This window comes from Bombina bombina, chromosome 2, assembly GCF_027579735.1.
Source record: "Bombina bombina isolate aBomBom1 chromosome 2, aBomBom1.pri, whole genome shotgun sequence".
Taxonomy (NCBI): Eukaryota; Metazoa; Chordata; class Amphibia; order Anura; family Bombinatoridae; genus Bombina; species Bombina bombina.
The window spans coordinates 851,627,498-851,650,136 of record NC_069500.1 but is presented as its reverse complement, the minus strand read 5'-3'; the positions used below and the strand labels follow the sequence as shown (position 1 = coordinate 851,650,136).

At 37.1% G+C, this 22,639-nt stretch overlaps 1 protein-coding gene across 1 annotated transcript in view; it reads left to right on the top strand.

Moving 5' to 3' along the window:
- Positions 1–22,639, top strand: part of LOC128649747 (phospholipid-transporting ATPase ABCA1-like) — a 2,013,556-nt gene that overhangs the window by 506,691 nt on the left and 1,484,226 nt on the right. The window contains exons 11-12 of the mRNA XM_053703184.1: positions 2,820–2,936; positions 9,835–10,032. Coding sequence (XP_053559159.1) covers positions 2,820–2,936; positions 9,835–10,032 — 315 coding nt within the window. The remainder of the gene's footprint in view (positions 1–2,819; positions 2,937–9,834; positions 10,033–22,639) is intronic.

Here is a 22,639-nt window from a genome sequence, read left to right as displayed (position 1 = left end):
ATGGTCTAAAGACTGCTGCTCCATAACTTGTCCACCTGCTCTGAGGCTGTGGACATCAATCTGCCTGATCCTATATGATCAGGCTGATTGACACCCCCTGCTAGTGGCCGATTGGCCGCGAATCTGCAGGGGGCGGCATTGCACAAGCAGTTCACAAGAACTGCTTGTGTAATGATAAATTCCGACAGCGTATGCTGCCGGCATTTATCGATGGGCGGCGGACATAATACGCTACATCATATCATGTCCACTCGAACTTTAATAAATCGGCCCCAGAGAATACAATTTTAAACATTCATATTTACTTCTATTATTTCATTTGCTTCATTGTTCAGATATCCTTTGTTGAAGAAATAGAAATACACATTGGTGAGCCAATCCTACGAGGCATTTATTTTGTTGCAGCCAACAATCAGCAGCTACAGGGCCTATTTAGATATGCTTTTCAACAAAGAATATCTAGAGAATGAAGCTAATTAGATAATAGAAGTAAATTGGAAAGTTGTTTAAAATGACATGCTTTTTCTACATCATGAAATTAAAAATTTGGGTTGCATGTCCCTGTCAGTACAAAAGTGCCCAGTGCAATCTGTCTATTTTCAAATCGTTAGCGTCAGGGGCATTAAAAAACAGACATTAAAAGCCCTTTTTTCTGTGCCCTATTGCACTATCACTCTTTGCACTCCCCCTGCAGGGACGCCCTAAGGCAACAGTCTGATCTGCCTTATAAGCCACTAAATAATTAATTGCGTTTGTATCAAAAATTCACACAACTAAAAAATGTTGTTGCAGATTCTTATTATATACAAACTTTTGTTTTTCAACATAATTGAGTTTACCCAGTGTTTATAAATAGAAAATATACTCCTAAAGTATCTGTATTTAGTGTATTTTTGTAATATTTAATTATAACACTTTAAATTGCTTGAATGGATCTTGTTAGTATTTATTATGTACATTAATGTTCAATGGATGTAATTGGTATTTATATTTTTATTTTGCATTATTGTTTAATTCTATTTTTATTTCTTATTCTAACCCCTTAAGAGGTACCACCATGTCTCCCCTTCTGACATGTCATAATATAACTTCTCTGTTGCAATCATATAATAATTGTTACACCAGTGTTACACAAGTGTCATGTACTAAATAGCTATGAATTTTCAGATAATAGTCAAAAATAACTGCAAGAAACTTAATTTGAGGTGATGCTTTGTGGACTGTCTCCCCTTCCTCAAACCAACCAGAATGAGTCAATTCTACAAACATATAAAGACCATAGACCCTACCCTTTGTAAAAATTGAGCCCAAATTGTTACCATGGTAACAAAATAGCAACAAAATAACAAGTGCCCAATGTATATGTTAACATGTATAACCACTTAACCACAAACAAATATATATACCCCAATCATAAAGACAAAAATGCACTCTAATCTCACTGCAATGAATGTGTATGTGTTTATAAAGAATCACTCTCTATGGTTAGTTATCTTGTGGGAAGTTCGTACTAACACTTCAGGACTAATCATAAGAAGTTAACTCAACCTGATACCCTATTTTAAAGAATGCATGTAAGATTAATCACAATACAAAGTTCCACTTACATTATGGCTGGGTAATATTATCCTAAGGGCGTGTACCGAGAATAAAGTTTCTTGCAATTTATTTTCTAAAATCCAGTGAATGCATTTTTTCTTTTTCTATATGGACTGTGCATATATACATATATACTGTGTGTGTGTGTGTGTATGTATATGTATATATATGTATATATATATATATATACATATATATATATATATATATATATATATATAATGTATATGTGTATATATATATATATATATGCATATATATATATATATATATATATATATATATATACAGTATATGCTGTATATATAATGTATATGTGTGTGTATATATATATACAGGTATTCGCTAATACAGCGCTTTGTGGAGCTGAAGTTCAACCTCCAAGAATTTTGAAACAGTGCTGTAATCATTGTGAGATTGCGAGAAAAGTGACTGGCACCATTTTGTTATGCTTAGTTCACTCTGTTTACAGAATTACAGTGTAATCTGTGTCTCAGTGCTATAGTCTGGCAAATTGTACTACAGTAATTGTCACTATTTTACATGTACAGTATTTATTGACTACTAATTGAATACTGTGCTGTGCTAGTGTTAAACTAAACGTAGCACTAATGCACCACTAATATATGTTAGTTCAAACATGCTTTCAAGTTTTTAAACACACTGGCAAGTGAAAAGAAAGCTAAAACTCCCTTGTTTCACTTTAAGGCAGTTTTCACTTTACAGCGGGGCTCCGGTCCCTAACCCGCTGTATTAGCGGGGTATACCTGTATATATATATATATATATATATATATATATATATATATATATATATATATATATATATATATATATATATATAATGTATATGTTACGAGTAAAGTCAGAAATCCAGGTAATGCTAGGCTTACCCAAGCCCGATGTTCTGTAATTCCCCCAATCTACACTTTTTGCTCCACCGATCCTCTAACATCCCCCCCAAGTGAAACTCGGGGAATGAAGTGGTCCTGGGCCTATCACCTATTGGCTAAATGCTGTAACCAACTCTTCAACTTTGCTTTTAATCTAGTTGTGTGCTTGTAAGAGAGTTGCTACAGACACACAAAATACTTAGTAGCTATCCAGATTTATTGTTTTGTATATGCAATAAAGTGTTGACCTTACAAATATTAAAGTTATAATACTGTTCTCAAAATCTTTATCCAGTTTCAATTTTAAATGATCATTCTTTGTTACAGGCAAATGACACGTTCAGAGAGATTGACATGATAAAAGAATTTGGACTCAGTTGGGATGTATATGGACCAATAATATGGCAATTTCTACAAAACAGTTCAACAATGAATCAAATAAGAGTAAGAAAAAATATTTTTAAACAAATATTGCTGGCTATTTATACTTTATAATATATCTTAAACCACCAGCATTTATAAATAACAAGAGTTTGACAATTGGACATCTAGTATCTAAGATACATTCTGATACAACCCGCAGCTGCCACCAAATTGTACCTGCTAGGGGCTCCATTATAATGCTATTAGCTATACTGGTAGACTTATTTCCACAATTAATTGTACACTATGATAAACACATTGTAAATGCATTTAATACTGTATGTTAATTCTCTTAAACTTCAAATTAGCAGCCACAATATAAATGTACAAAAATAAGTTAAGAATCAAAACTACATTTTGGTTTAAAGGGACAGTCTACACCAGAATTTTTATGGTTTTAAAAGATAGATAATCCCTTTATTACCCATTCCCCAGTTTTGCATAACCAACACAGTTATAATATACTTTTAACCTCTGTGATTATCTTGTATCTAAGCCTCTGCAAACTGCCCCTTTTTTCAGTTCTTTTGACAGACTTGCAGTCTAGCCAATCAGTGCCTGCTCCCAGATAACTTCACGTGCACAAGCACAGTGTTATCTATATGAAATATGTGAACTAACACCCTCTAGTGGTGAAAAACTGTTAAAATGCAATCTGAAAAGAGGTGGCCTTCAAGGTCTAAGAAATTAGCATATGAACCTCCTAGGTTAAGCTTTCAACTAAGAATACCAAGAGAACAAAGCAAAATTGGTGATAAAAGTAAATTGGAAAATTGTTAAAAATTAAATGCTCTATCTGAATCATGACAGTTTATTTTGGCCTAGACTGTCCCTTTAAAGGGACATTATACACTCATTTTTTCTTTGCATAAATGTTTTGTAGATGATCTATTTATATAGCCCATAAAGTTTTTGTTTTTTTTAAATAAATGTATAGTTTTGCTTATTTTTAAATAACATTGCTCTGATTTTAAGACTCCTAACCAAGCCCCAAAGTTTTATGTGAATACTGTCAGCTACCTTCTCCAGCTTGCTCCTGTTTGTGTAAAGGGTCTTTTCATATGCAAAAGAAGGGGGAGGGGGGGGAGTGTCTTATTTGCCACTTGCAGTGGGCTCTCCAGCTACCTTTTCAACAGAGCCAAACTGACAGCTTCTAAGTAAGTTTTTAAACAGTTTTATACTGGATTTTTATATCCGTATCTGTGCATTTTATTCTTTATAGTAGTGTCTATTACATGCAGTTATATGAAAATGAGTGTATACTGTCCCTTTAAGGAAGTGGTTGTTCATATTAAAAAAATGTAGTAATTGATTCTGGGAAATATTTTTAAGTGGTTAAATATAATTTGCTTATGACTTTAAAGTATATTTGTTTAATAGAAAAACGCAACCCCTTACCATTCAAATGTTTTTGTAACAATTACTCATTTCCACCTTTTACATTTCAAATCTCTATGGTCTAATATTAAAAGCACAGTGTACTGTAAAATTGGTTTCTCCTTAATGTCTTTCTAATAACTTAGTGACAGCATCTGCAGTATATAAATATATTTTTGGTTTATTTTGGCTTTTGCAATAGCTACTTTTGAATACACCCCCCCCACACACACACACACATACTTGGGAGTGTGATTTCTTACCCAGTCTTTCGTTTGCATAGTTCTTCTGTACCCATTTACTGCAGTATTGACATTTCAACAGGCAAAAACACAGATTTACAAAAAAAAACGTAAATTAGCCATTTGTTAACCATGTAATATACTCAAGCAGATAAAATAAATAGGAATAGGGGAGACATTTTTCAATACAATGTTACAATTTAATCTGTGAAAGAAAGGCAATGTCTATTTTTTCACTGACTTAAATGAGCCATTTTCCTATTTTTATTCCATTTGCAAAATTACTTGCCTTATTTTGATTCTACAAAAAATGTTTAATTTTTGTTACTGGCTGGTTATTAGCATAATTTAAATTTAAATACATGACCTACTTTTTGTGTGTATATTTTCATGTTCAGTTAAGCATTATTTAATGCATTTTTTAAAGGGACATGAAACCCAAACATTTTTTTTTCATTATTCAGATAGGGAATACAATTTTTTTTTCAAATGTACTTCTATTATCAAATTAGCTTTGTTCGCATGTTATTCTTTGTTGAAGAAATATTTAGATAGGTAGCGTGCACGTATCTGGCGCACTACATGACAGAAAATGGTGCCGCCCTCTAGAGCTCTTGCTAATGTATAACATTTTTGCAAAACTGCCGCGATATAGTGTTGAGTTTACATACCCACTTTTCAACAAATGATAACAAAAAAACAAAGACAATTTGATAATAGAAGTAAAATGGAAAGTTGTTTAAAATCGTATGTTCTATCTGAATTAATTTTCTGTATAAATTGCACAGTGTTCAAGAAAATATGTATATTGCATATTTGTCACATAGGGGCCTATCTATCAAGCTCCGAATGGAGCTTGATGCCCCGTGTTTCTGGCGAGCCTGCAGACTCGCCAGAAACAGCAGTTATGAAGCAGCGATCACAAAGACCGCTGCTCCATAACCTGTCCGCCTGCTCTGAGCAGGCGGACAGACTTCGCCAGAAATCAACCCGATCGAGTACGATCGGGTGGATTGACACCCCCTGCTGGCGGCCTATTGACCGCAAGTCTGCAGGGGGCGGCGTTGCACCAGCAGCTCTTGTGAGCTGCTGGTGCAATGCTGAATATGGCGAGCGTATTGCTCTCCGCATTCAGCGAGGTCTGGCGGACCTGATCCGCACTGTCGGATTTTTATCATGCATGATAAATAAGAATCTTTGAAAAATATTACTGCAGCTGGGAATCTGAAGAAAAAAGCTAAAAGCTAAAAATAAAAGTTTTCCACCAATATTAAATTTAGAAGAAGAAAAAAAAAGTGTATTTATTCCCATGATGCTCTTGTGTAAAACAGTCACATCATTGAAAAGTTAATTTAATTAAATATATATGTAATTATAATGCATTTGCTATTTGATATGTGTATATATATATATATATATATATATATATATATATATATAATTAGAGAAAACGTGTTTTAATGTCAAATAATCTATTTACTGCAATATTCTAATGCACATTGGCTCTTTGGACTTTAACAAACTTTTGCCAGAAGCAAGTGATTTCTGTCTAACAAAATCCTTCTTAATGACGGGTCAAAAAGCATTGCATCATGTTATATATTGTCTTCAACCCTTCATAGCTGCAGGGGCTACTTGTTATTATCTAGCTGTCATTGTTTATTACTGTGCAAAATGATATAATACAAAATATTTTCTCATACCTACATCTTATTTCCTGCTGTGTACAGAAAATTCCTTACAGCCAGATATGCATTCTTGTTAGTTCCTAAATGAAATTGAGAAATACTGTATCATCGTTTTGTAATTTTTATTTATATTCAGTTTCCAGACTTTCAGACATCTCCCTATTTCCGTGTGTGTGCGATTTGGTAATATATAGCTCTAACACAGCACGTATAATGAAACTTCACACCTTGTAGGTGTTATTGATTTAGGGAAATAAGCTCATTTATAATTGTTTTTATGGAAAGAGACACCTGATTATAGATCTCGGAGGAAATCGAGATTTCCTATATTTCATATGGATTTTAAACTCTGTAGAAATGAAAATACTTTGCATTATGTCTGTAAAAAATGTCAAACAAACAAGGCCATTCAGTCAATTTAATAAAGTTATAATATATGATTTATATAACCATCACCATGAATTTAATTATTTCTCTATTTTTTTTAGTATAAATAATAATCTATATGGTGCATTTCAGTGCATATAAATATAAACACACTTGCACACTAGAAGAGCATATTTTTTATCCCATAGTAGGCTGAGTCAAGGTGTATGGATATTTGGACACAAATTGTAAATGTGAAAGGGCATGAAAATTCATCGGAGTGCTGTTCTATTCAGAAAATAAAAACCTTAAGCCTATTAGTTTCAATCCATCAAAAAGGGGCTTTTCAGTCCTAAACTACCAGGGAATTCAACTTTACAGGAGAACAGTAAAAATGTATCCATATCTTACATCTTTGTGTTAGCCAGAGTAAAAAAGAGGAGTCAGTCAGTCAAGGCTTGAAAATTCCAGTGGTTCACTAGTCCCAGACAACTTAAAAATTGCAGCGGACGACTAAGAAATTTTACTTTTTCCTATCTTTAACATTGAGTGGACTAGTAACTTTTTCTCTCTGGACAAGCAGCTAAATCATAGTGATATTTTTTAACCCCTGTATATAAGTGCATTAGAGCTCTTTTCCATTAAAGGGACAGTCAAGTCCCAAAAAAACTTGCATGATTTAAATAGAGCATGTAATTTTAAACAACTTTCCAATTTAATTTTATCACCAATTTTGCTTTGTTCCTTTGATATTCTGCTAAAACTAGGAGGTTCATATGCTAATTTCTTTGACCTTGAAGACTGCCTCTAATCTGAATGCATTTTGACCACTAGAGGGCATTAGTTCATGTGTTTTATATAGATAACATTGAGCTCATGCACGTGAAGTGACCTAGGAATGAGCACTGATTGGCTAAAATACAAGTCTGTCAAAAGAACTGCAATAAGGGGGCAGTCAGCAGAAGCTTAGATACAAGGTAATTACAGAGGTAAATCGTGTATTATTATAACTGTGTTGGTTATGCAAAACTGGGGAATGGGTATTAAAGGTATTATCTTACTTTTTAAACAACAACAATTCTGGTGTTGACTGTCCCTTTAAGTAGATGAAAACATGATAAAACATATTTATGCAATATTCATATTTAATAAAGATTTTAACTATGTATTTACTGTATCATATGCGAATATGCTATGTTGTTTGCACGATGGGTGTTAATTTTTTTTTCTCCATTGACTTCTATGGGGAATACGAAAATGCGATTGTGTTTGCCCGATAGTCAGGTTTTCTTTTTCTACTTTTTTTTTTCTCCATGGATTTCTATGGGGGAATACATGCACGCACACACGATAATTTAAAGGGATACTGAACTCAATTTTTTTTATTTCATGATTCAGATAGAGCATGCAATTTTAAGCAACTTTCTATTTTACTCCTATTAGCATTTTTCTTTGTTCTCTTAGTATATTTATTTGAAAAAGCAGGAATGTAAAGCTTAGGAGCAGGCCCATTTTTGGTTCAACACCTGGGTATCACTTACTGATTGGACAGCCACATTTAGCCACCAATCAGCAAGCACTACCCAGGTGCTAAACCAAAGATGGGCCAACTCTTAAAGGATTACTTTCTGTTATAATTTTTAAGCTAAACAAGTAACATATTAAAGTTAATAAACATTAATTAAAACCTACTGACCTATATTTTCTCCAAAACGAAGTTTCATAACGTTCTAAAAGTTATATCTTTTATTCGCCAATGATGTCACGTTATCCTGCCCACTATTTTCAGCACTGAGTGTTCAAAATACTTAAACCAATAACTTTGTGTTTAAAGCGCCATTTTGAAACCTAGGTATTGTAAACGGATTGGTACAGAGCAAAGGATACCCACAGAGTGGGTTTGGAAAACAATTAAATTTGCAGACAAGATTTCTGATATACGGTAGAGATATGTTAATGAAATGCTATTGATAAAAAGCGTATTTGGGGTAGTTAGTTAGTAACAGGCATAGAAAATATTTACTTACAGTGGCCCTTTAAGCTTTACATTACTGCTTTTTAAATAAAGATACTAAGTGAACAAAATAAAAAATAATTATAGGAGTAAATTAGAAAGTTGCTTAAAATTGCTGCTTAATATAAATCATGAAAGAAAACATTTGGGTTCAGTGTCCCTTTAAGTTAGGATTTTGCGCTAGTCGGGTTACCGCTTACACAAAATACGTTTTTATTTAACTTGCAATACGAGCACAACCCGACTAGCGCAAAAAAGTTTACCTCTAGCTGAGTTTTCGCAATCGCGAAAAAAAATACCACGCCACTTGTAATTACAGTTATTGAAACAAGAACCTGTACTAATATTTAAAGGGATAGTCATGTCAAAATTAAACTTTCATGATTCAGATAGAGCAGCAATTTTAATCAAATTTCTAATTTACTTCTATTATCATTTTTTCTTCGTTCTCTTGGTATCTTTATTTGAATGTAAGCTTAAGAGCCGGCCCATTTCTGGTTCATTACCTGGGTAACGCTTGCTGATTGGTTGCTACATTTAGACACAATCAGAAAGAACTATCCAGGTGCTGAACCAAAAATGGGCCGGCTCCTATGCTTACAGTCTTGCTTTTACAAATAAAGATACCAAGAAAAAAAAGAAACATTTTATAATAGGAGTAAATTAAAAAGTTGCTTAAAATTGCTGCTCTATCTGAATCATGAAAGTTTAAATTTGACTAGACTGTGCCTTTAAACAAACTCTGAATGCTTAATTCTACATAAATACAAAAAACATTCACAGTGAATACAAAGGAATGAGAGAATTAATATTGTTTCTGGCCACTTTGAAATGGCTGACAAGCTCCGCCCACTGATGACATCACAATCTGGGCTGCATAACAGGCTTCACTAGTAACAAAAGGCTCACTAATTGGATTTAACAGACTGTCAATGTTATTCAGCAGAGTGCCCAGATGCAGCTCAGCTCGTGATGTCATCAGTGGGTGGAGCTTGGCCATTTCAAAGTGGCCAGAAACATTATTCATCTTAAAATAACTTTTTACTGTTCCTGTTGCATGATATAGAAAGAGGTGCAGAAGGCTATTTGCAGCTTAATCTAAGGTAAGCATTTAAGATGACTAAGGTATAGATTTTCCCTTTAATGGATTAGTTGGAGAAAAATGTTATATACTTTGGCTTAGTAAGGCAAACCTGCTGTTTATTAATATTCTTTTTCTCTCTTTGTGAAAGGATATTTTCAAGAATCCAGTTCTTGCTGCAATGGCTGATAAACAAATGATTCCTCTGGGAATAAACACAAGTGATATTGTTAATTTTCTCTACAATGGTCCTCCTGACATGAGGCCTGAAGGAATTCCACCATACGACTGGAGGGATTACTACAATTATACTACAAGTGCAATAAAGATAATGACAAATTTGCTTGGGGTATGTTAACTGAACTTGCTAATTCTTTACTGTTGCAACACTGTACACTGTCTCATAGAACTTTCCTAACTAGTTAAAATATTAAAGGGATAGTCTAATCAAAATTAAACTTTCATGATTCATATAGAGCAGCAATTTTAAGCAACTTTCTAATTCACTCCTATTATCATTTCTTCATTCTCTTGGTATCTTTATTTTAAAAAGCTTAAATGTAAACTTAGGAGCCGGACTATTTTTGGTTTTGCACCTGGGTAGCTCTTGCTGATTGGTGTCTAAATGTAGCCATCCAATCAGCAAGCACTACCCAGGTGCTGAATCACAAATGGGCCAGCAACTAAGTTTTACATTCCTGTTTTTTAAAATAAAAATATCAAGAGAACAAAGAAAAATTAATAATAGGAGTAAAATGGAAAGTAGCTTAAAATTGCAATCTCTATCTGAATCATGAAAGTGTCATTTTGACTAGACTATCCCTTTAAACTAAAAAAACATTTTGCTTAAAATTGTTGAAGCACACACTATCTAAGTCTATCTAAGTCAATATAAGGAAAATGTTACAACCAGTCTTTATAAATATTAATGGGAATAAAAAGAAATTATTTTCCAGTTTCATTTCCAGTGGCCTAATTGTATTTGGATTGTTTTTTATAAGTTAAACTATTTTACTTATTATATTATTATTTTGCTTAATTTGGTGTAGATTTCATGAGTTTTCTCTTTAGACCGGTAATGGGAATCTCTGTCTTTTATGGTGTTATATTCAGATAATGGCATGATTATTACTGTACTGCAGGGGTGTCCAAACTTTGCTCTCCAGAGGTTTTGGAACTACATTTCCCATGATGCTCAACTAGATAAAATGCTGGCTGAGCATCATCGGAAATGTAGTTCCAAAACCTCTGGAGAGCAAAGTTTGGACACCCCTGCTGTACTGTGTTCTCAGTTTAATGTTTACATAAAGGACCATTACATTTGACATTTGAACAACACTTAAAATGTTTCATTATTGCAAGTGAAACATTATTCCAATATACATTCATTATTTATTTTGCAGCATTTTGTTGTAAAATACATCTAACAAATGTGTTTGCTTCACTTTCTCCCCGGGAGTCTTGGGTTAATACTATAAGGCGATTTATGCAAGATCCTGATCATGATAGGCAAAGCATTATTTGCAATATTAACCAATTTGAATCAGTGCTAAACCCCCTTAAGGGAATACAAGAGTGCAGGCTACACCAGTCTTCACACGTGCAAACAGACGGCTAGATTTCTCTTGTAAGGTGTATCCAGTCCACGGATCATCCATTACTTGTGGGATATTCTCATTCCCAACAGGAAGTTGCAAGAGGACACCCACAGCAGAGCTGTCTATATAGCTCCTCCCCTAACTGCCATATCCAGTCATTCTCTTGCAACTCTCAACAAACATGGAGGTATTAAGAGAGAAGTGGTGAAATGTAGCTGTTATTTTACTTCAATCAAAAGTTTATTATTTTTAAATGGTACCGGAGTTGTACTATTTTGTTCCAGGCAGAAAAATAGAAGAATCTGCCTGTGATTTCTATGATCTTAGCAGGTTGTAACTAAGATCCATTGCTGTTCTCACACATGACTGAAGAGAGAGGTAACTTCAGCGGGGGAATGGCGTGCAGGTTATCCTGCTATGAGGTATGTGCAGATTTTTCTAGAAGATGTGAATGCTAGAAAATGCTGCTGATGCCAAATTTATGTAAGGTAAGCCTGAATACAGTGATTTAATAGTGACTGGTATCATGCTTACTTTCTGAGGTAATACTCTTTTATATTTACAATATAAAACGTTTGCTGGCATGTTTAAACGTTTTTATATATACTTTGGTGATAAAACTTTATTGGGGCCTAGTTTTTTCCACATGGCTGGCTTAAATTTGCCTAGAAACAGTTTCCTGAGGCTTTCCAGGAAGGTAGGCCCACAGCAAGGCTGTAGCAGTTGGTGTGACTGTTAAAAAACGTCTATATCATTTTTTGATCTGTTTTTTGAACTAAGGGGTTAATCATCCATTTGCAAGTGGGTGCAATGCTCTGTTAGCTTATTATACACACTGTAAAAATTTCGTTTGATTTACTGCCTTTTTTCACTGTTTTTCAAATTCTGCCAAAATTTGTTTCTCTTAAAGGCACAGTACCGTTTCTTATATCTGCTTGTTAACTTGATTTAAAGTGTTTTCCAAGCTTGCTAGTCTCATTGCTAGTCTGTACAAACATGTCTGACATAGAGGAAACTCCTTGTTCATTATGTTTAAAAGCCATGGTGGAACTCCCTCTTAGAATGTGTACCAAATGTACTGATTTCACTTTAAGCAATAAAGATCATATTGTGTCTTTAAAAAATGTATCACCAGAGGAATCTGATGAGGGGGAAGTTATGCTGACTAACTCGCCCCACGTGTCAGACCCTTTGACTCCCGCTCAAGGGACTCACGCTCAAATGGCGCCAAGTACATCTAGGGCGCCCATAGCGTTTACTTTACAAGACATGGCAGCAGTCATGGATAATACACTGTCAGCGGTATTAGCCAGACTACCTGAATTTAGAGGAAAGCGAGATAGCTCTGGAGTTAGACGAAATACAGAGCATACTGACGCTTTAAGAGCTATGTCTGATACTGCCTCACAATATGCAGAAGCTGAATAAGGAGAGCTTCTTTCTGTGGGTGATGTTTCTGACTCAGGGAAGATGATGCAACCTGATTCTGATATCTCTACATTTAAATTTAAGCTTGAACACCTCCGCGTGTTACTCAGGGAGGTTTTAGCTGCTCTGAATGACTGTAATACAATTGCAGTGCCAGAGAAATTGTGTAGACTGGATAAATACTATGCAGTGCCGGTGTGCACTGATGTTTTTCCAATACCTAAAAGGTTTACAGAAATTATTACTAAGTAATGGGATAGACCAGGTGTGCCGTTCTCTCCCCCTCCTATTTTTAGAAAAATGTTCCCAATAGATGCCACCACACAGGACTTATGGCAGACAGTTCCTAAGGTGGAGGGAGCAGTTTCTACTCTAGCAAAGCGTACTACTATCCCTGTCGAGGACAGTTGTGCTTTCTTAGATCCAATGGATAAAAAGTTAGAGGGTTACCTTAAGAAAATGTTTATTCAACAAGGTTTTATCCTACAGCCCCTTGCATGCATTGCTCCTGTCACTGCTGCTGCGGTGTTCTGGGTTGAGTCTCTGGAAGAGGCTTTACAGGTAGTGACTCAATTGGATGACATACTTGACAAGCTTAGAGCACTTAAGCTAGCCAATTCTTTTGTTTCTGATGCCATTGTTCATTTGACTAAACTAACGGCTAAGAATTCTGGTTTTGCTATCCAGGCGTGTAGAGCGCTATGGCTTAAATCATGGTCAGCTGACGTTACTTCAAAGTCTAAGCTGCTTAACATTCCTTTCAAGGGGCAGACCCTATTCGGGCCTGGTTTGAAGGCGATTGCTGATATCACTGGAGGAAAAGGTCATGCCCTTCCTCAGGATAGGTCCAAATCAAGGGCCAAACAGTCTAATTTTCGTGCCTTTCGAAACTTCAAGGCAAGTGCGGCATCAACTTCCTCTAATGCAAAACAAGAGGGAACTTTTGCTCAGTCCAAGACGGTCTGGAGACCTAACCAGACCTGGAACAAGGGTAAGCAGGCCAAAAAGCCTGCTGCTGCCTCTAAGACAGCATGAAGGAACGGCCCCCTATCCGGTAACGGATCTAGTAGGGGGCAGACTTTCGCTCTTCGCCCAGGCGTGGGCAAGAGATGTCCAGGATCCCTGGGCGTTGGAAATTATATCCCAGGGATATCTTCTGGACTTCAAGGCTTCCCCACCAAAAGGGAGATTTCCCCTTTCACAATTATCTGCAAACCAGATAAAGAGAGAGGCATTCTTACACTGTGTACAAGACCTCCTAGTTATGGGAGTGATCCATCCAGTTCCAAAGGAGGAACAGGGACAGGGATTTTACTCAAATCTGTTTGTAGTTTCCAAAAAAGAGAGAACCTTCAGACCAATTTTGGATCTAAAGATCTTAAACAAATTCCTCAGAGTTCCATCATTCAAGATGGAGACAATTCGTACCATCCTACCTATGATCCAGGAGGGTCAATACATGTCTACAGTGGATTTAAAAGATGCTTATCTTCACATTCCGATACACAGAGATCATCATCGGTTTCTCAGGTTTGCCTTCCTAGACAGGCATTACCAGTTTGTAGCTCTTCCTTTTGGATTAGCTACAGCCCCAAGAATTTTAACGAAGGTTCTGGGGTCGCTTCTGGCGGTCCTAAGGCCGTGGGGCATAGCAGTGGCCCCTTATTTAGACGACATCCTGATTCAGGCGTCAAACTTCCAAATTGCCAAGTCTCATACGGACATAGTGTTGGCATTTCTGAGGTCGCATGGGTGGAAGGTGAACGAGGAAAAGAGTTATCTATCCCCCCTTCAGAAGAGTTCCCTTCCTAGGGACTCTGATAGATTCTGTAGAAATGAAAATTTACCTGATGGAGTCCAGGTTATCAAAACTTCTAAATTCCTGCCGTGTTCTTTATTCCATTCCTCGCCCTTCGGTGGCTCAGTGCATGGAAGTAATTGGCTTAATGGTAGCGGCAATGGACATAGTGCCGTTTGCACGCCTACATCTCAGACCGCTGCAACTCTGCATGCTCAGTCAGTGGAATGGGGATTACTCAGATTTGTCCCCTCTACTAAATCTGGATCAAGAGACCAGGGATTCTCTTCTCTGGTGGCTATCTCGGGTCCATCTGTCCAAAGGTATGACCTTTTCGCAGGCCAGATTGGACAATTGTAACGACAGATGCCAGCCTTCTAGGTTGGGGTGCAGTTTGGAACTCCCTGAAGGCTCAGGGATTGTGGACTCAGGAGGAGTCTCTCCTTCCAATAAACATACTGGAACTAAGAGCGATATTCAGTGCTCTTCAAGCTTGGCCTCAGCTAGTGACAATGAGGTTCATCAGATTTCAGTCGGACAACATCACAACTGTGGCTTACATTAACCATCAAGGGGGAACAAGGAGTTCCCTAGCGATGTTAGAAGTCTCAAAGATAATTCGCTGGGCAGAGATTCACTCTTGCCACCTATCAGCTATCCATATCCCAGGTGTAGAGAACTGGGAGGCGGATTTTCTAAGTCGACAGACTTTTCATCCGGGGGAGTGGGAACTCCATCCGGAGGTGTTTGCACAATTGGTTCATCGTTGGGGCAAACCAGAACTGGATCTCATGGCGTCTCGCCAGAACGCCAAGCTTCCTTGTTACGGATCCAGGTCCAGGGACCCCAAGGCAATGCTGATAGATGCTCTAGCAGCGCCTTGATCCTTCAACCTGGCTTATGTGTTTCCACCGTTTCCTCTGCTCCCTCGTCTGATTGCCAAGATCAAGCAGGAGAGAGCATTGGTAATCTTGATAGCACCTGCGTGGCCACGCAGGACTTGGTATGTAGATCTAGTGGACATGTCATCTTTTCCACCATGGACTCTGCCGCTGAGACAGGACCTTCTGATTTTATCAAAGCGTGGTTTCTCTGAGTCAGTCATTGATACCTTAATTCAGGCACGAAAGCCTGTCACCAGGAAAATCTATCATAAGATATGGCGTAAATATCTTTATTAGTGTGAATCCAAGGGCTACTCATGGAGTAAGGTCAGGATTCCCAGGATATTATCTTTTCTCCAAGAAGAATTGGAGAAAGGATTGTCAGCTAGTTCCTTAAAGGGACAGATTTCTGCGCTATCTATTCTTTTGCACATGCGTCTGGCGGATGTCCCAGACGTTCAGGCATTTTGTCAGGCTTTAGTTAGAATCAAGCCTGTGTTTAAACCTGTTGCTTCACCTTGGAGCTTAAATTTGGTTCTTAAAGTTCTTCAGGGGGTTCCGTTTGAACCTCTTCATTCCATAGATCAAACTTTTATCTTGGAAAGTTATTTTTTTGGTAGCTATTTCCTTGGCTCGTAGAGTTTCCGAGTTATCTGCCTTACAATGTGATTCTCCTTATCTGATCTTCCATGCAGACAAGGTAGTTCTGCGTACCAAACCTGGGTTTTTACCTAAGGTGGTATCTAATAAGAATATCAATCAAGAGATTGTTGTTCCGTCTTTGTGTCCTAATCCTTCTTCAAAGAAGGAACGCCTATTACACAATCTGGACGTGGTTCGTGCTTTAAAGTTTTACTTACAAGCTACTAAAGATTTTCGTCAAACATCTGCTTTGTTCTACTCTGGACAGAGGAGAGGTCAAAAGGCTTTGGCAACCTCTCTTTCTTTTTGGCTAAGAAGCATAATCCGCTTAGCCTATGAGACTGCTGGCCAGCAGCCTCCAGAAAGGATTACAGCTCATTCTACTAGAGCTGTGGCTTCCACATGGGCCTTTAAAAATGAGGCTTCTGTTGAACAGATTTGCAAGGCGGCGACTTGGTCTTCGCTTCATACTTTTTCAAAATTCTACAAATTTAATACTTTTGCTTCTTCTTCGGAGTCTATTTTTGGGAGAAAGGTTTTACAGGCAGTGGTACCTTCCGTTTAAGTACCTGCCTTGTCCCTCCCTTCATCCGTGTACTTTAGCTTTGGTATTGGTATCCCACAAGTAATGGATGATCCGTGGACTGGATACACCTTACAAGAGAAAACATAATTTATGCTTACCTGATAAATTTATTTCTCTTGTAGTGTATCCAGTCCACGGCCCGCCCTGTCATTTTAAGGCAGGTATTTTTAAATTTTTAAACTACGGTCACCACTGCACCCTATGGTTTCTCCTTTCTCTGTTTGTTTTCGGTCGAATAACTGGATATGGCAGTTAGGGGAGGAGCTATATAGACAGCTCTGCTGTGGGTGTCCTCTTGCAACTTCCTGTTGGGAATGAGAATATCCCACAAGTAATGGATGATCCGTGGACTGGATACACCACAAGAGAAATAAATTTATCAGGTAAGCATAAATTATGTTTTTGCAGTATGAGTGAAAAAGCAGCGTTATGGCTCTTTTTCACTACCGCTGGTATTACGAGTCTTGCAGAATTAGCTGCAAAGCACACTTTTTTGGCCGTAACGCAATGTAACTACCACAGCTTTCCAAAAGTCCTTTTTCAATGGGACTTCCATAGCGCCGGTATTATGAGTTTGCCTGGGAGGCCAAAAGTGAGCTGTACAGCCTATACCGTCAAGATCCATACTGTAAACTGAGTCAGTAGTTATGGCTTTTATGCTACAAAGCTGTAACATAAAACTCATAACTAAAGTGCAAAAAAGTACACTAAAACCCATAACTACCTATTAACCCCTAAACCGAGGCCCTCCCCATCGCAAACACTAAAATTATTAACCCCTAATCTGCCGCTACGGACGTCGCCGCCACTATAATAAACATATTAACCCCTAATCTGCCGACCCAACACCGCCGCCACCTACATTATACTTATTAACCCCTAATATGCAGCCCCCGACCTCGCCGCCACCTACATTACACTTATTAACCCCTAATCTGCCACTCCTAACCAGTGTTCCCTCTAAGGACAGTTTTGTGTGCAGCCCAGCAGTAAAACAGTTAACAAAAGTACCATACATTGCCATCTGCATTGTGCAGTGTTTGCTAATTGTAGGGTGTGGTTACCTAATTAACTGTTTCACTGCTGGGCCGCACACAAAACTGGCCTTAGAGGGAACACTGCTCCTAACATCGCCACCACCTACCTATATTTATTAACCCCTAATCTTCCTCCCCCTAACTTCGCCGCCACTATACTAAAGTTATTAACCCCTAAACCTAAGTCTAACCCTAACCCTAACACCCACTAACTTTAATGTAATTAAAATAAATCTAAATAAAACCTACTATTAATAACTAAATAATTCCTATTTAAAACTTAAAGTGGAAGTAAAGTTAGGTGGTCAGCTATGCACAGTTACATTGGTTAGTTAAAAATAATAGGAGTTTAATTCATCATTTTTCTGTAAGCTTACTCTAAATAACATTGTCGCCGCAAATAAACTGATATTTTTCCGATTTTACAATCATCCCGTTTTTCAATACCTATTTTACTTCCTTGTCACGTTTAGATTTTATCCAATTGATTTTCTGGCCGATCGGCGGCCGTGAAGCTATGTCATCATAATATCTAATCTATTGCGCATGCACCAAATCTGTTATACACAGAATTCTGTCGGACGCGCATGCCCAATTCGCGCATGCGCACAGCAGTTTCTCTGTTGCTGCTGAGAAAGTAATCTGTTTACACTACTGCTCCGCAACAACATTGAATCACATGCGCATTGCAGCCCTAATTGCCGATTCGCGCATGCGCAATGCATTCCGTGATCATGAACGCGCATTTCAGCTACGTATAGAGCGGGTGGGACCACTCTATACGTAAAGGCCAAAAAATACAGGAAGAGGAGGGTGGGCGGAGCAAGGACCTACAAGGTAGGGAAATAAGATATTAAAATATAACGTCAATTTTGTAAAAAAACAAAAACAAAAAAAAAACATAGCGATCCTTAAATATTATTGATAAAGATTACATATATGTGTTGCAGAGGTAAAAAATTTACTTTCACTTTAATACTTACCTATAAAATTAACCCTAAGCTAGCTACAATATAACTAATAGTTACATTGTAGCTAGCTTAGGTTTTATTTTTATTCCACAGGCAAGTTTGTATTTATTCTAACTAGGTGGACTAGTTAGTAAATAGTTATTAACTATTTACTAACTGCCTAGCTAAAATAAATACAAATTTACCCGTAAAATAAAACCTAACCTGAGTTACACTAACACCTAACACTACACTACAATTAAATCAATTACATTAATTAAATAAAATTAACTAAATTACAAAAAAACAAACACTTAATTACACAAAATAAAAAAGAAATGATCAAATATTTAAACTAATTTATTTTACAGGTAAATTTGTATTTATTTTAGCTAGGCAGTTAGTAAATAGTTAATAACTATTTACTAACTAGTCTACCTGAAATAAAAATAAAACCTAAGCTAGCTACAATTTAACTATTAGTTATATTGTAGCTAGCTTAGGTTTTATTTTCTAGGTAAATATTTAGTTTTAAATAGGAATTATTTAGTTATTAATAGTAGGTTTTATTTAGATTTATTTTAATTACATTAAAGTTAGTGGGTGTTAGGGTTAGGGGTTAATAACTTTAGTATAGTGGCGGCAATGTTGGGGGAAGAAGATTAGGGGTTAATAAATGTAGGTAGGTGGCGGTGATGTTAGGGGCGGCAGATTAGGGGTTAATAAGTGTAATGTAGGTGGCGGCAACATTGGGGATGGCAGATTAGGGGTTAATAAGTTTAATGTATGTGGTGGCAACATTGGGGGCGGCAGATTAGGGGTTAATAAGTGTAGGTAGGTGGCGGCGATGTTAGGGGCGGCAGATTAGGGGTTAATAAGTGTAATGTATGTGGCGGCGAGGTCGGGGCAGCAGATTAGGGGTTAATAAATATAATGTAGGTGTCGGGGGTGGCAGATTAGGAGTTAATAAGTGTAATGTAGGTGTTGGCGACATTGAGGGCGGCAGATTAGTGGTTAATAAGTGTAGGTGGGTGACGGCGACATAGGGGGCGGTAGATTAGGGGTTAATACGTATAATGTAGGTTGCAGCGACATTGGGGGCGGTAGATTAGGGGTTCATAAGTATAATGTAGGTGGCGGCGACATTGGGGCGGCAGATTAGGGGTTAATAAGTATAATGTAGTTGTCTGTGGTGTCGGGCAGCAGATTAGGGGTTAATAAGTATAATGTAGTTGTCTGTGGTGTCGGGCGGCAGATTAGGGGTTAATAAGTGTAATGTAGTTGTCAACTATGTCGGGGGCAGCAGATTAGGGGTGTTTACACTTGGGGTTTATGTTAGGGTGTTAGGTTTAAACATAAATTTTGTTTCCCCATAGGAATCAATGGGGCTGCGTTACGGAACTTTACGCTCCTTTATTGCAGGTGTTAGGCTTTTTTTCAGCCGGCTCTCCCCATTGATGTCTATGGGGAAATTGTGCACAAGCACGTAAAACCAGCTCAAAGCAGCGCTGTTATTGGAGTGCAGTATGGAGCTCAATTTTGCTGCTAACGCCGGGTTTTTGCAAACCTGTAATAGCAGCGCTATAGGGAGGTGAGCGGTGACAATAACTTGCAAGTTAGCACCGAGCAGCTCATAACGCAAAACTCGTAATCTAGCCGAGAGTTTGTGCTATAGCTGAATATTAGTTTCTGATTGATTAGCAAGGGTTCTTTTGTTCTGAGGGACAGGGAAATCAGTGAAAAGAATAAACATAAAACAATATACTCATTTGACAAAATAAAGCTGCAGTTTTCAATGCAAAATTATTCTTATATATGAAGGTTTATAATTATGTCATTTATAATTTGTTTAAAGAATGAAATATCAGCGCACACTTGGTCAGAGTAAAATATCAATACAAAAGTAATTAAAAATTGAATAATATACAAATCATATACTCAGTCGTACAAAATGTGCAATCAATTGGCTGTAGATAATCAATTACTGCTATCAATCAGATAAAAATAAAAATAAATAGATAAATAAATAAATAAGACCTGGTATCTCTTTTAACATATACTGCCCTTATTCAATTGATTTAAGTAATACGTTCATGTATGATCTTAGTAAATAAATGACAGATGTTGGAGAATTATTTTCCCCAAAAAATATACAAATACTTAGTAAAGAATTCAGAAAGAATGTGTTTCCCTTTTCGTCAGTTGCAGCTTAGTATGTAATCCGGGTATCTTGGTCCCGACAGAGAGTAGCAGCTGAAAGATATAAGGAACACACTGCGCCCACCGATTCAAGGTAGCATAAAAAACTATTTTAATATCAGTGAAATTAAGCATACATTGCACTTACAAGATAAAAGTTGTCAACAGGCATATCACCCAGGTAACAAAAACCTCCGTAGCTGACCAGACTAGATGCTTGTTCTGTGTGGAGTGTTTTCAGCGTTCTTAGTAATGAGTCCTGTGCAATCTCCTGCCGTATTCTTTGGAGTTGCAACACTGTTTCGAATATTTGAATCCCTCACTCAAGCGCCGTTACACCACAGGAAAGTTCCATAATAGGTCTGGATACAGTTACACTTGCAAAAAACTTCTAATGGATTCACACTACGCGTTTCGTTTTCACAACGAGCAAACTTCTTCAGGGTTATTTTTTGTTGTTGTTTAGCATATACCCTTCACCTTGAAGAGTCAATATTTAAAAACCTGTAACGGAAATGACATGTAGCGAGCCGGCAAAAATAGCCATACATGTTATTCCTGGATCCTAGAGCTTATCATTTTTCTTTATAATAACAGCCTTACAAAAACCTAAAAACAACGTGTCTTTATTCAATTTGTGTAAACAATATATGTTCTACTATGACATATAGCGTGCCTCATAATATAACTAATACAATATAATATAAAACAACTAAAATGCATACGTTATGCTATTTTATATATGTATATATGTATAAGTCCTAAAGAGTGACATACGACGAGGACATTCTGACATATCGACAAATTAAATTTGTTGTAAAAGTAGATTAATAATATTGTTTGTCAGATTGTTCTTGACAAATTAACCCACCAACCCTCTTATTGACAGAAGGAAATAGTATTACTTGCTATATATTTGCTAATGATTCTGTCAGAGTCTTTATTATTAATCAATGTGCGTTTTCTGGTATAATTATACAGTATTATTTACACTGCAAACTGTCAGGTGCTATTTCCTCAACTAAGTTTAAGACCTTTCCTAAGAGGTGGACGTATAAATCAATATATTTAGCTATATTTTAATCTAGATAATGCAAAATAACTAATTATCCACATATACGGACATAGTAACTTCTTATAATGAAAATGCTGCTAAATCTAAGCCAATATTTAACCCAGCTAGATACAGACTTTTAAGTTCTGTAATCCAGAATGTTGCTCTCCTAAGTTTGGGGTGGATTGATCCCTTCTATTTTAAATGGGATCAAATCTATCACCTTGATTTTTAGACCCTCCGGATTGCTGGCATGGAAATCTCTAAAATGAACCACAACCTTTTGGAAATCCGAATCCCTGGTACACTTCCTCTTAAGACGTTGATATTGTCCTAGAGGTACATTTTGGATCCATTTTTCCAAATGGCCACTATTTGCACTCAGGAAGTTGTTCCTGTCTGTATTCTTTCTAAAGTTCTTTACAGCTATTTTCTGTGACTCATCTATATATAGGGCTCCATGTACTAAATGGCGGGCGGACAGCTTCTCAACTTGTGAAGCTGTCCGCCCGCCTTCGCTACACACGGGCAGCGGATCTACTGATCCGCTTGCCCATATGTATAATTACACACTCATCGGAGTGTGTAATGCCCGCCCCTTCAATCGCGCAACCAATCACGCGACTGAAGGGGCTGTCAATCACCGAGAGCGAGCGTGCTCTCTGTGATTTTGCCTCGCCACCTAAGAGGTGGCGTAGGGTGTAGAAAGCAGCGGTCTAATGACCGCTGCTTCTTACATTGCGGGAAGCAGGCTCACATATGCGAACCTGCCCTGCAAAG